This window comes from Peromyscus leucopus, chromosome 19 (assembly GCF_004664715.2).
Source record: "Peromyscus leucopus breed LL Stock chromosome 19, UCI_PerLeu_2.1, whole genome shotgun sequence".
NCBI classification, from domain to species: domain Eukaryota; kingdom Metazoa; phylum Chordata; class Mammalia; order Rodentia; family Cricetidae; genus Peromyscus; species Peromyscus leucopus.
This window is the reverse complement of record NC_051079.1, coordinates 5,661,215-5,674,511: the sequence shown is the minus strand read 5'-3', so window position 1 is coordinate 5,674,511 and position 13,297 is coordinate 5,661,215. Positions and strand designations below refer to the sequence as shown.

Below are 13,297 nucleotides of genomic sequence, written 5' to 3'. Positions count from 1 at the left end.
TCTCTGTTGTTTCAAACACACACACACACACACACACACACACACACACACACACACACACACACACATATTCACAGTAATTTTAAAATACTGTTTGATTTTATATGCTAATTCATATAATACATACATACTCATATTTTCATCAAAGGCTCAACTACAGCAAAAATCATAATTTAATTACAAGTCAAATATACTTTGACATTACTACAAAATAAATTTTGATTTAAAATGTAGTCTAAGTAAACTAAGTAGGGAGATGATTTAAAATTATCTGACTTCTTTTAAACTAAGCCTTCAAAATGTAATTCGTTGCTTTGTGGCAAACTGAGCTCATTTTCAATTTCAGAATAAACGAAGGGAAAAGAAAAACCCACTACAAATGCACAACTACTTCTAAACACTCAGCATAAACAACTAGCTGGGCCTTCTATACAAGGAAGAGCAAAATTTCCAAACAATCAAATGGTTAAAATTGTAACTGAACACAGGCTGGAAGATAGCTCAGTAACTAAGAGCATGTGCACTCTCTTCCAGGACCTGAACTCAATTTCTAGCACACTTGAAGGTGACTCACAACCTGTAACTCCAGCCACCTCCAAGTGCACCAGCACTCACATGCAGATACTCACAGACACACACATATACAAACTTAAAAAATAAATATAAATCACAACTAAACATAGGGTAGGCAGGGGAAGTCAAGTTATTTTAAGATTAAATTAAAAAAGAGCATTCAAAATTAGTTCTTGGGGAAGAAGAATTTGAAAATAACTACTTATAAAGCAGAAGTAATTTATTTGAAAAGCTATATACTGTAATAGAAGGTTCTGGAGTTGATGCTCAGTGAAACAAATAAAAAAATGGTATTTGTTTTTAAAAATCTGTAATATTTTTGAAGCATTAGAAATGAACAGGTGTTCATAATTCCTAATTCCTAAGTATATGCAATAGCAAATGTTCAAACGTATCTTCACTAAGCAACAAATCTTAAAGCACAAGTTAAAAACTATAGATTAATTCCCACTTTTAATACTTTAAAACAAAGCCAACATAATTGATTAAGGAGAGCTAGTTAGTGCTTGCCTGCTTACTATTGACTTTATTGAATGTCTGCAATTTAATTTAGGTAATTAGAGGAAAAATGAAGAATACTGACATTTAAGCCAATTTTCACACAGGAAAAATATTATGTCTAAAAAATTCTTTTGGAAAATGTGTAATTTCTATTTTTAGGAATGCCCTCAGTTGGTAACTATTCTGTAGGAAGGAATTTTATCATAAACAGAAAACATCTCCAGAAATAAATGAATATTCAACATTTGGCTGTTTCCTTAAAGCTTAGATAATTCAGAGAATTTTTACAGTTAACATTTTGTATTATTATATTGTTTGTGTTTCATCATTAAGAACTGATAAGAACAAATAGTTTCTCAAATTTCCCTAAAACAGGGTTGCCAAACTACAGCTAACAGGTCAAAACTCATCTCTTTTTAAGTACAAAGTTTTATAGGAGCCGGGCGGTGGTGGCGCATGCCTTTAATCCCAGCACTCGGGAGGCAGAGGCAGGTGGATCTCTGTAAGTTCGAGGCCAGCCTGGGCTACCAAGTGAGTTCCAGGAAAGGCGCAAAGCTATACAGAGAAACCCTGTCTCGAAAAACCAAAAAAAAAAAAAAAAAAAAAAAGTTTTATAGGAATCCAACCAATGGATTAAAAGTTTGTTTCTCCCTCAAAATGCATGTCCGTGACTTGGTTATGACAACTGGAGTATAGGCTTTTGGGAATAATTAATCATAAGAAATGAGGTAAGAGTAGATCACACAAGGACAACATAGAGAAAGCAGTCCAAAGAACACCAAGGAGGCCCTGGCCAGAAATCCTGATGAGCATCCAGATCTGAGGCCCCCACTCCAGAACTGTGACAATAAGTAGGTGTCACTGAACCCATCAAGGCTATGGTATTTTGTTATGGAAGCCAGAACCCAATAAGATACAGTCCTGCTCGTTTGTTCTTATGTTGCTCATGTTTGCTTCCCACCTGGAACAAGAGAGTTGAACATCTGTGACAGAGATCACAGGGCACCAAGTGGCAAATACCATCTGTCCCTATGTGGAAAAAAGCTGCTGATGACTATCTTACCATGTCTTCAAATCGTAAGAAAATGATCATATAGAGATCAAGAGATGGCTCAGTAGTTAGGAACACACTGCACTTGGAGAGGATTCAATGGAGTTCCTAATGCCCACACTGTAAAGCTCACAATCACCAGCAACTCCAGCTCTAGGAGGACTCTACATGTCTGACCACTGTAGGCACCCTCACACTAGTGTATATACCCATACACAGGACACAATATACACAGAATTAAAAATAATATTTAATTTTAAAAATATATTACTTAATAAAGATTTAAATCAAACTGGATAAAGTATGAGGAAGGGGAAGAGAACTGAGCCAACGCTCTGGATAACATGGCACTACAGGCAAACTGATGGCAGCATTTTCTCAACAGAGGCTCCTCTTCCCAGATAATCTAGCTTGTGTCTAACTGACAAAAACCTAGCCAGGAAAAACTATTATTAATCGTAGTTGCTCACAAAAAAAGATAACATGGCCTTAATTTAAATTATAAAAGTGTTCAACATTTCACAGCTAAAGTACTAATTGTGAAATAGATCAAATGTGGTATAATTCATACAAAATCTCTTATCTGTCTCTCATTCCACTTAATATGGGGTCATATAGTCTTTCACAAGATACTGAAATCTGGCTCCAAATAACAGTACATTCTCTTTCGTTTTCTTAAATTCACACAGCCACCATTAAAAATCACCCCATACCTACAGAAAAATCTTAATATTCTAGCTCAGTTTTCTTCAGTAAGAGTGGAATTAAACTTTAGGGTTGATAGAAGGAAAATGGGATTGGTTCTTATTACATATTCCTATAATTTACAAATATAACATTTAATAATAACTTCCATTTGTATACACACATTACTAAGAACCAATAAGGAATAAGATTTTTTTTTTAAAAAAAGTACACATATTCATGTGAAATATGTATCTCTATTACTCATAAAAAACAAAAAAAAAATATTAACTTCTATTATCTATCCCAGAAACAAAAGGCTGAAGTAATTATTTTTAAAATAAAATGCTTCATTATGTAATACTCAGGAAATCTCAGAATATTTCTAGAGCCCTACCTAATCCTTAGAGTCTGGCCATGTCTTTAGGTAACATTTCCCCTCAACAAACATTCCTATCAGGTCAATAATCATGATTCTATACTTACCAATGTCTAAAATTCTCTTTTGCAGAGCTCCAATGAAAAGAAATGGTTCTTCTTTACATGACTGAATAAGTGTGCCAACAAATTCAGAATGTGTTGCTAAGATGCAGGCATTTTCTTCATCAAGGTTGACCTCTGCCATGCAAGTCACATCATTGATATCATCTTCACCTCTAAAGGGACAAAAAGTTATAGTTTGTGGTAGTGTGTGTGTCTGTGTGCATGTGTGCGTACATGAATGCCTGTACATGCGCATGTGTGTGTATACGTGATTTCAGAGTGCAAAGAAACATAGGTCTTAGCCAAGTATGGCAGTGCCCACTATAACCCCAGTATTTGGGGAACAGAGGCAGGAGGACCAGGAGTTAAATGTCATCCTTGGCTACACCGCCAGTTCAAGGTCAGACATAAACAGATCTCTCTTATAACTAGTATTATGTTATTGAGTCTATCAATGAAGTGAGCTGAAGAACGCTATCCTTCTCCTTAAGCTTTTAAAATTAAACTGGCATCACTCACAGAAGAGGAAGTTCCCTGGAAGAGAAATCAGGAGCTACTGTGTTCCAGAGCTTATCTTTTCCTCTCTGGTAAGTGAGACACACCAAGAGGGATGGGACTTAGCCCAGTCATCCACAAATCCTCTACAATGAAAGCCAAGGAAATGAAAACGGACTCTTTGCTTTCATCCAGGATTGTTAAAAGCTCCTCAAGATTTCCCCTGTGCACTCCACTATTCCACTTAATGGCAGCAGAAATACTAGATCATAAAAAGTCATATTATATAAAGTCCCCTAAGAAACTATTTATCTGCTTAGCTATTCTGCAATCAAATTTTTAAATTAATTTTGTTCTTATGATTCACATTCTTTGTATACTTCTGTACCAAATGAATACGTTAAACCACACTCACAAGCAATTGGCTACAAAGGACCTATATTCAAAATATAAATAAAAATGCACACATGCATATATATGCACACACAAAACAAACATGCAATAGGTTGGGGTTCCTTGTTTTACACTAGTAAAATTAATCTCATAGGATTGCATTTATATAGTACTAACGAGAGGATAGTATTTAAAAGAAGAAACACAATAAAATTCCCGCTGAGCATCCTTTCCACCATATGTAATAAGTCTAGTTACTGATCATGATTCAGATACTAATTATACAAAAGTGATTATTAAAGAGTAGTCCATAAAAAGTGGGCAAATGGCACATCAAGAGTCTGTGTCAAATAGATTTAAATCATATATCCCCTGGTGATGATGCATTTGTGTAGAGAATAAATTAAAATTGTCAAACACTCAAGAAATGAAGGCCCTTGGTGTACATTTTTAAAAAGCAGCACATTAAAGGTGAGGAGGAAAAAAATGACCATAAAACATACACAAGAGGGCCAAATGAAAGAAAGGTGCCAGACACACAGCTTAAAGTAAAAAAAAGAACAATGGCTTTATCATGCAGCCCACTAACAGCTCAACATTTAAAAGTGTGTCTGTACTAGGGGAAAAGAAAAAGAGAATAAATAATGTCACAAACTACTAATAACACATTCATAATAAAGAAAGTAGATTCCATCTATTAAATGTCACAAAGTTCTCAATGGCTCTAAAAATCGACTTCCAACTGATATAAATCAAGTGGAATTTCCAGATTTAAATATTTAAACACAAAGAATAAGAATGGCAAAAATAATTACCTAAACAAGGATCAGATTCTAAGTAATAAAAAAAAAATCTTTTAAAAAGGCCTAAGTAGAAACTAGCATCCCAGTTAGTAAATTACGAGTAAGCAGGAGTAATGAGTTTCGATGTTCTACTGTATGGTTAAGTGACAACAGAAAACAATGAATGAATATATGTTGCAAAACAAAAACACAAGGATCTTGAATGTTTTCACCAAAAAGAAATGGCAATTGATTAAGATTGAATACATTACTCTGATTTGAACATTATACTATGTATGTATTATTAAAACATAACACAGTATTCATAAATGTGTAACACTATATATCAAGTCCCAGTTTTCTGAGGAACAACCATATTGATTTCCAAAATGATTATACAAGTTAGCACTCTCACCAGCAAAGGTGAAGTGTTCCCCTTGCTCCACATCCTAGTCAACATGGGCTGTCACTTGTGCTCTTGATCTTAGTCGTTCTGACAGGTGTAAGATATAATCAATTTACCTCAAGAACCAACTATATATAACACTCATAGGCATAAACCCAAAGGACAACCCATCCTACAACAAGGACACTTGCTTAACTATGGTTATAGCTTTATTCATAATAATCAGAAACAACCTAGATGTCCCTCAACTGAAGAATGTATAAAGAAAATGTGATACACTTATACAATGGAGCATTACTCAGCTATTAAAAACAATGGCATCATGAAATTTGCAGGCAAATGGATGGAACTAGAAAAAAACCTCATCCTGAGTGAGGTAACCCAGACCCAGAAAGACAAACATGGTATGTACTCACTTGTAAGTGAATATTAGCTGTAAAGTAAGGATAACAATGCTACAACCCACAAACCCAGAGAGGCTAAATAACGAGGAGGGATCAAAGGGATCTCTTTGGGAAGGGAGAATAGTACAGCTTTCACTGGTAGAGCTGGGGCATGTAGGATAAGCACTGAGATCATAATCCATACAGGTAACATTATACAGACGGGCAGGTTATATTTATGTCTTTAGGAATGTATGCGTGTGTGTATAATAACAAAGAAAAGGTGTTCATTATTTTGAGATAGTGCAAGGCTGTGGGGGGGCACATGGGAAGGGCTGGAAAAATAAAGGAGGTAAATGATATATTATAATTTCAAAAAATAAAAATTATAAATAAATTAAAAGTTTATGAAGCTGAAGAGATGGTTCTGTGGTTAAGAGAACTTGCTGCTCTTGAAAAGTATCTAGCTTTGGTTACCAGCACCCACATAGAAGCTTACAACCGTCTCTGGCTCAAGTCTGGGATTTAGACACCTCAGTGAACACTGTATGCATGTGTTACACTTACTTAGATGCAGGCAAAAGACTCATATACATAAAATAAAAAGAAATGAATCTTTCAAAATAAATAAAAATCACTACATAGAAACAACAGAGACTGAATGCTTATAAATGCGATTTGTTTGCAGACCCATGTGAATAGCATCTTGCTTTTCTGTTAGGAGTTCCTGCATAGCTCCTATTGGAAATTCAAACAGGCTTTAGAGATCAGTTCCAGGCCTATGTGTTACAAGTTCAAAAACCAGTACCAGAAAACTCAATGAGAAGCTCTTCCTGACAAAGAGGAAACTAAATACCCAGTAATTACTTTCTGCCCACTTTGTCCCAATCTAACCACAGTTCCTCTGGTACAGCTAACAGTGAGCACTGCAACAGGAGCAGGGGGACCCTCAACTGGAAGAAGAGAAGGTGCCACAGTCAAAGTACTCAAGCCTTTTCAAAGTTCCTCCAGCGAAGGGGGCAGACTGTAGGAGAGCAAAGGCAGCCCTGGGGGCAGCACTGTTGGTAAAAGATAGACAGACTGGGACAGACGCAAGACTGTCATAAATAAAAGCCACAGAGCCAAGTCTTCCGGTGTAACACAAGGTCTTCCAATGAAGGTATTATGCCATATAATCTATTATTTTAAAAGACACCCAAGAAAGAAAATTGAGTAGTTCAGTAGAAAAGCTGTCAAGAGTCTGTGGAGTAGCACATCACACAGATTAGGTGAGACCCACTTGCCGTGGGTTGTCCTCTGAAACTCCTCTAATTGATTTGTTTTTGATGAAGTTAAATACTTCCCAGTGTCTACTGCCTTAAAGTTTTTCTACTACTAAGCTCTGCAATAGCACTAGACAAATTCTTCTGAAGGAGACAGAATTACATTCCTTTCCTGTTTCAGTCCACGTGAGGACCCTGGTTTTCCCCTCTATCTTCTGTCAGTAAGCTTCCAGCCTGTTAGTCTTGATTCTTGTCTAATCTTCAGCTTATCCTGCTCTCTTATTTTTAGCCAAAGCCTGATCTATATGCTAGGTTCAACTTTAATTACATATTTTAAAAACATTTGCTCAATTTGTCTTTAAATAGTTCAATTACTTCTCAAATTGGCACAACTTTTAAACTTCTGAGAACATATTTTGGCCCATTACAATAGATCTTACTATGGTATCTAATCTAATGTTCAAAGTATTTGCCTCAATTTACAACAAAACTACCCTTATTGGTCATATTCCTAACAAATCAGTATATAACTTGCACATAGATATTTAAAGAATGTTTATGTGCCTTACAATAATGTGCTGGTTGCCTAGGATAATATAATGAGCACCAGAGATGAGTAAAAAAAAAAACGGCAGCTCTGAATGACTTTGCCTACTTTGTTATCCTGACTCTGCCAATTACTAAGTAAACTAAGGTTTAACTTCTCTGAAACTGTACTTTCAGTAAAAGGGTAGAATACTAATTCCTACCCTTAGACTGGGGACTGAAGAGGGAATTTATATCACACAAACAGTGAGTCCACATGCTTCTCAACTTATTATGAAGGTGGCACTCCCAACAAGTCCTTTGTAAACTATAAGCTTCATAAATTGGAAATAAACTTAATATACCACACATCATAGGTTAGCTTAGCCTCCTGTAAACAGTTCAGAACACTTCCACTATTCTATAGCTAGGTAAAGTATACTATGGCAAAAATTACATAAAATGAGAGGGTACGGAAACAGAAAAAGAGACTACAGAAAGGCCCAGGAAAATGGTAATAGGCTCTGGGTTAGCACCCGGGGCAGTGGAGCAAAAGCATGCGTGGGTCTTACTTTTCCTGCTATATCACCTTTTGAGTCTTGTGCTAAGTAGTATGTAAGATGCTTTATATAGGAGTCAAATAAGAATCTTTTTAACCACCAACAAAGTAGGCCAGGGAGCGTGGTCCACACCTCGTTCCAGCCCCTCAGCATCTTGCCTGTGAGGTTAGTTGGCCTTCTAAGTTCTCTCCCCAGTAGTCATTCTGCTCAACTATGACATGTTTATAAACACTCACATAAACTTGAACATTTCTCTATACAGATTTAAGTTAATTTCCACACGGGAAATTCTCCTCAGCTTTTTATTAACTAAAATGTAGCATCACATACTGAAATATTTCTCAGAATTGAATGTTTTTAAATGTATTTATTATAGGTGTATAAGTCTTTTTGCCTGCATGTATGTTTATATATATACCACGTGACTGTCTGATGCCGGTGGAGGCCAGAAGAGGGTGTTGGGTCCTTCTGGAATCAGAGTTGTGGCCCCAATCAAATGCTGTGAACTGAACCCAAGTCCTCTGCAAGAACAAGTACTCTTAACTGCAGAGCCATCTCTCCAGGCAACTATTGTTTTTAGGATCAACTAGAAAGAATATTTAAAATGAAGGTCACTCGATCAGAAACCCCCATATACAGCACTCATGGTTTCTATTCAGTATCATGAAAATCAGAAATCTAAGAGGTTTTTAGTTTAAAGATGTTGCGATTTTTAAAGATTAATTTCTAAAATTGTGTGTGTGTGTGTGTGTGTGTGAGAGAGAGAGAGAGAGAGACAGAGAGAGACAGAGAGAGAGAGAGACAGAGACAGCCAGAGAGAGAGAGGGAGAGAGAGGGAGAGGGAGAGAGGAAGAGAGGGAGAGGGAGAGGGAGAGGGAGAGGGAGAGGGAGAGGGGAGGCATACATGAAGGTCAAAGAACAGCTCTGTGGAGTCATTTCTTCCTTCCATCTTTACTCCTGTGATCAACTCCCCAGACTCGCACGACCAGCACTTTATCTACTCAGTCACCTCATCATCAGCCCTGTTTTATTCCTTAAAAAGCACACCTGTATGATAAGAACCAAACGTGGAAACGCGCCAAGCTATAAAAATTAAGAGTATTGGTTCTAGAGCTAGAGACACCAAGGTTTGTAGACTCTGTCCTATAATGGTAAGGTGAATGTGGTAAGTGTGAATGTTCTCATCTCTACTCATCAGTTGTCCCATCTAAAAAATGAAGATGAAACCATATCTCTTACTTAAGTGTGCTTGAATGAAAGTCATTAGAAATTAAAACTGTATTAGAAACTAAACATGTATATAATTTAAGGATTAAATAATAAGCCTATCATGATAAAAATAAATAACTTTAAATGTAAGCAATATAAAATTTAAAAATGAGCATAAAAGAGTAGAACCATTGCCATCCTCTCTTTTCATAAACCTCCCTAAAATACACTTTGAGTCTTATACTCTTACACTCGTTAGTAAAATTATGTACTCGCAAACTGGAAAACAGCTGTTCATTCAGTTATTTAAATACTCTAAAATTAAGATTACTATACAAAACTAAACTCATACCAGCATTTCCAACAACTATGTTAGAATATGTAAGTGCTGATAAGCTATCAATTTTATGATGGTAGACATACTTTTTCAAAATTTTAATTTTGCTTAAAACCCCAAACTTTATTATTGAAAAATTTTTATTTTATTCATTTTCATTAAAATGCTAAATCCTCTGGTAAGCATAACAGTAGTTTGTCTGTCATTTGTCCATTTCAGTCAAATGGTGTATAATAAAAAGTGGTCAACTGAGCTCACAATCCAAATGCAAGCACAAGAAACTATTGAGAAAATCACATCACCATAACATACAGCAGAGGGTTCTGTCACCCTGACTATTAAACAGGTATGTCCCCAGTGTCAAGGGCTGACAAAACGGTTTGTACTACCTCATTAAGAACAATCTTTCTCAGCCGGGCGGTGGTGGCGCACGCCTTTAGTCCCAGCACTCGGGAGGCAGAGCCAGGCGGATCTCTGTGAGTTCAAGGCCAGCCTGGTCTCCAAAGCGAGTTCCAGGAACGGCACAAAACTGCACAGAGAAACCCTGTCTCGGGGGAAAAAAAAAAAAAAAAAGAAAAAAGAACAATCTTTCTCTTTTAATTACCCCTTTCCTTTCTCTTTATTTAATGTAAGTGAATGTGTCGAGGATAAAGAGTAAGTGGCCGCTAATATGCTGAGGTGGCACAAGCTAGCCACAGCTAGTCTCTGAGGAAGCAGATGCTTCACCTCCATCACTTTAGAAGCATCAACAGCTTACACAGTGCAAAGGGCTAATAATCTAACACAATACCTTGTAACACCCTGAAAGGGTATGTTTCAAAACTCTTTTCTTCAGACTACATTTTTGAGAACAGTAGGTACTTATTAAACTGTGGCAATTAGCAGACAAACCTAAAAGGTTGTTAAAACAGATTCCAGTCATTCTAGTCTCTGGATATTTCATTCTGGGTAAGCCTGGAATAAAAAATTCTTCAAATTCCTTAGGTAATTCTGAAATTATAATATACTAGCAAATGTTAAGGCAGTTCAAAATGTATCTGTTAGTCTTTTCCTACATTTATACCTATTACATTAGTTCTGCTAAGAAATTTGTAGCATGAATCACAACGGCATTATCAATGTCTTTGATCTTTCTCAGGGATAGGCATGACCAACAAAACTAACTCCAGCCCACACAGCTTTAACCTTTGCTCATGGTGTGCTCACCTCTAAGGTTTTTCATCAGTTCATTATGTTTATGTTATATTTGTGTTTAGCAAAAAAGTAATTTTTCCTAAACATCATTCACCATGATAAACTATGTTTGCAATACAAATCATATTAGCAAATTTCCATGTATTGTCTGTACTTGCTTCTGAAAGCAAGACAGGTCCGTTAATCTCAAGCAGGTTTATCACGAGTGCCTTCAAGACCCTTTGCTGTGACAGGTTGACTCCCTCTATTTATGACAGAAAGAAAGAAACATAACAGCAGCTAAGGCGTTAAGAAATTGCACCTAGAATGTTTAATGGCAGTTACAATTTGCTATCCTATGTTATAAAAATCCCTACAGTAGAATGAGAAGCTGGAAGCTCATTCAAGGAGAGAACTTTCTGTTCTGCTTAGGACTCTCAAATGGTTACTCCAGCACGACTGTTATCAGGGCTTCCCCAGTTATTTCTGAACATTGTAAATATCTGATTTGATGGTGGTATTTAGCTGATATTTACTATGTTCTTTTAATTGCCATGTGCACAATAAATTCACTCACTCAATATCAAATGTATGGTAACTGTAGATAGTGTTCTGTACAGAATAGTGTTCAACAGCTTTGAAAGACTTCATGGTCTCATCTCCATGTCAGTATGTCAGATGTCTAGCTTCCATCTTTTAGTTGGATTTTAACAGCATGTCTAATCTAAAGTGGGCTTAGCTAACATGAATGTGTTTTCTCTGCCTCCTTACTAGCTTCAAACATTGTTTGGAGCTCCAACAAACATTGTTTTCCCTCCTTTAAAAAAAAAATCACTAGCCTGAAATGATTAAACACTGTATCAGCAGCACATCAACAATACATACTATTAATGGATTTGTATGCACAACACACAATACACAAGGCAAGATGCATACGTTTAAACACATTTAAAATATATTAGAGAACTTGATTACCCTTGCAATATGGAAAAACTGAGTATCAAATTTAGCAGTAATACAAACTATGAAATAACATTATCATCTTGTTCTAGATGAAACCTGAATCTCTGGTGCCCTCTGGTGTTTTAAACACTGTATGACCTCTAAAAATCATCCCAGATACACCAAGAAACTAAATACAAAATAGGATTTCCTAGCGAAAAAGTCACAAATCCACAACATAAATTTAGATTAATGAGATACCTATGAACAAAAAAACAAAAAAAAATATGAAGACATCAGTCTGTATTACTAAATCCAATCTAGTTTAGTTAAGACTGGTTCTAATGGCATTATACTACTGTTCTTTCTTACTTAATATAAGTCAACATTAAGGGTCTGTTTTTTAGTTTCATTTGGAATAAGCAGCAGTAATACTATTTCCAAAAAAAGCACAAATTTCTTAAACACACTGCAATATGTGTAAGATTACATATGATCCAAATTACTACAAAATATTTTTAAAGCACATCTCAGTGCAAAGTAAGACAGCTGATTTAAATAAAGACACCAAAAATAAAACACTGTAGTATATACTTTAATGGTGCTAGGAAAACTAATATATCCACACAGAGAAGAATGGAAGTAGATCTCTACCTCTTGCCCTCTAAGAAAATGAACTCAAAGGATATCAAAGACCTTAACGTAAGACTTAAAACTCTGAAATCATTAGAGGAAAATGTAGGGGAACACTCAGAAAATAATATAAAAAGCTGACCAATGGGGCCTCATGAAATTGAAAGGTTTCTGCACAGAAAAGGAAAGCATTAAAAGGTAATAACACAACCTACAGAATGAGAGGTAATCTTTGCTGAATAGGTATTTGACAGAGTATTAATATCTAGAACATACAAAGACTAAACAAAAAGAAATCAAATAACCCAATAAATAAATTAGCTTATGAAATGAAAAGACATTTCTCAAAGAATAAAAAATAAATTAAAACTACAATAGGATTTCATGTCACCCAGTCAAAATAAGAGTCAAGAAGAAAGTAAATAAAAAATGTTGGCAAAGACATGAATAAAGGAGAAACTTTATACACTACTGGCGAGAATGCAATCTAGTCCAGACACCATGGAAATCAATATAGAGGTTTCTGAAATGGGCAAAAATGGAGTTACAATATGACTCAACTATCCTACTCCTGAGTATTTACAGAAAGGACTCCAAATTCAACACATCACAGAGATGCACATCAATGATTATTGCATGTACAATAGCTGTATTATGGAACCAACCCAGGTTGCCAACAACTGAAGAGGAGAAACGAAAAATGCAATTGATATTTTTCAGACATAAGGAAAGAAGTTTTATCATTTTAAGAAAATGGATGCAGGTGGAGATAATCATTTTAAGCAAATTAAGCTGGTCTCCAAAAGACAAATATGTTTTCTCTTTTTTATGATTCCTAGATTATAACTACATAAAATCATTTATAAATATATGACAATAAATTAGTTGCAAAATTTTCTAAGGGT

General features: G+C 35.7%; 1 protein-coding gene across 1 annotated transcript in view; it reads right to left on the bottom strand.

The window, feature by feature from the left end:
- Taf4b (TATA-box binding protein associated factor 4b) overlaps positions 1-13,297 on the bottom strand; it is a 124,887-nt gene that overhangs the window by 60,346 nt on the left and 51,244 nt on the right. The window contains exon 10 of the mRNA XM_028861275.2: positions 3,296-3,465. Within this exon, the coding sequence (XP_028717108.1) occupies positions 3,296-3,465 (170 nt within the window). The remainder of the gene's footprint in view (positions 1-3,295; positions 3,466-13,297) is intronic.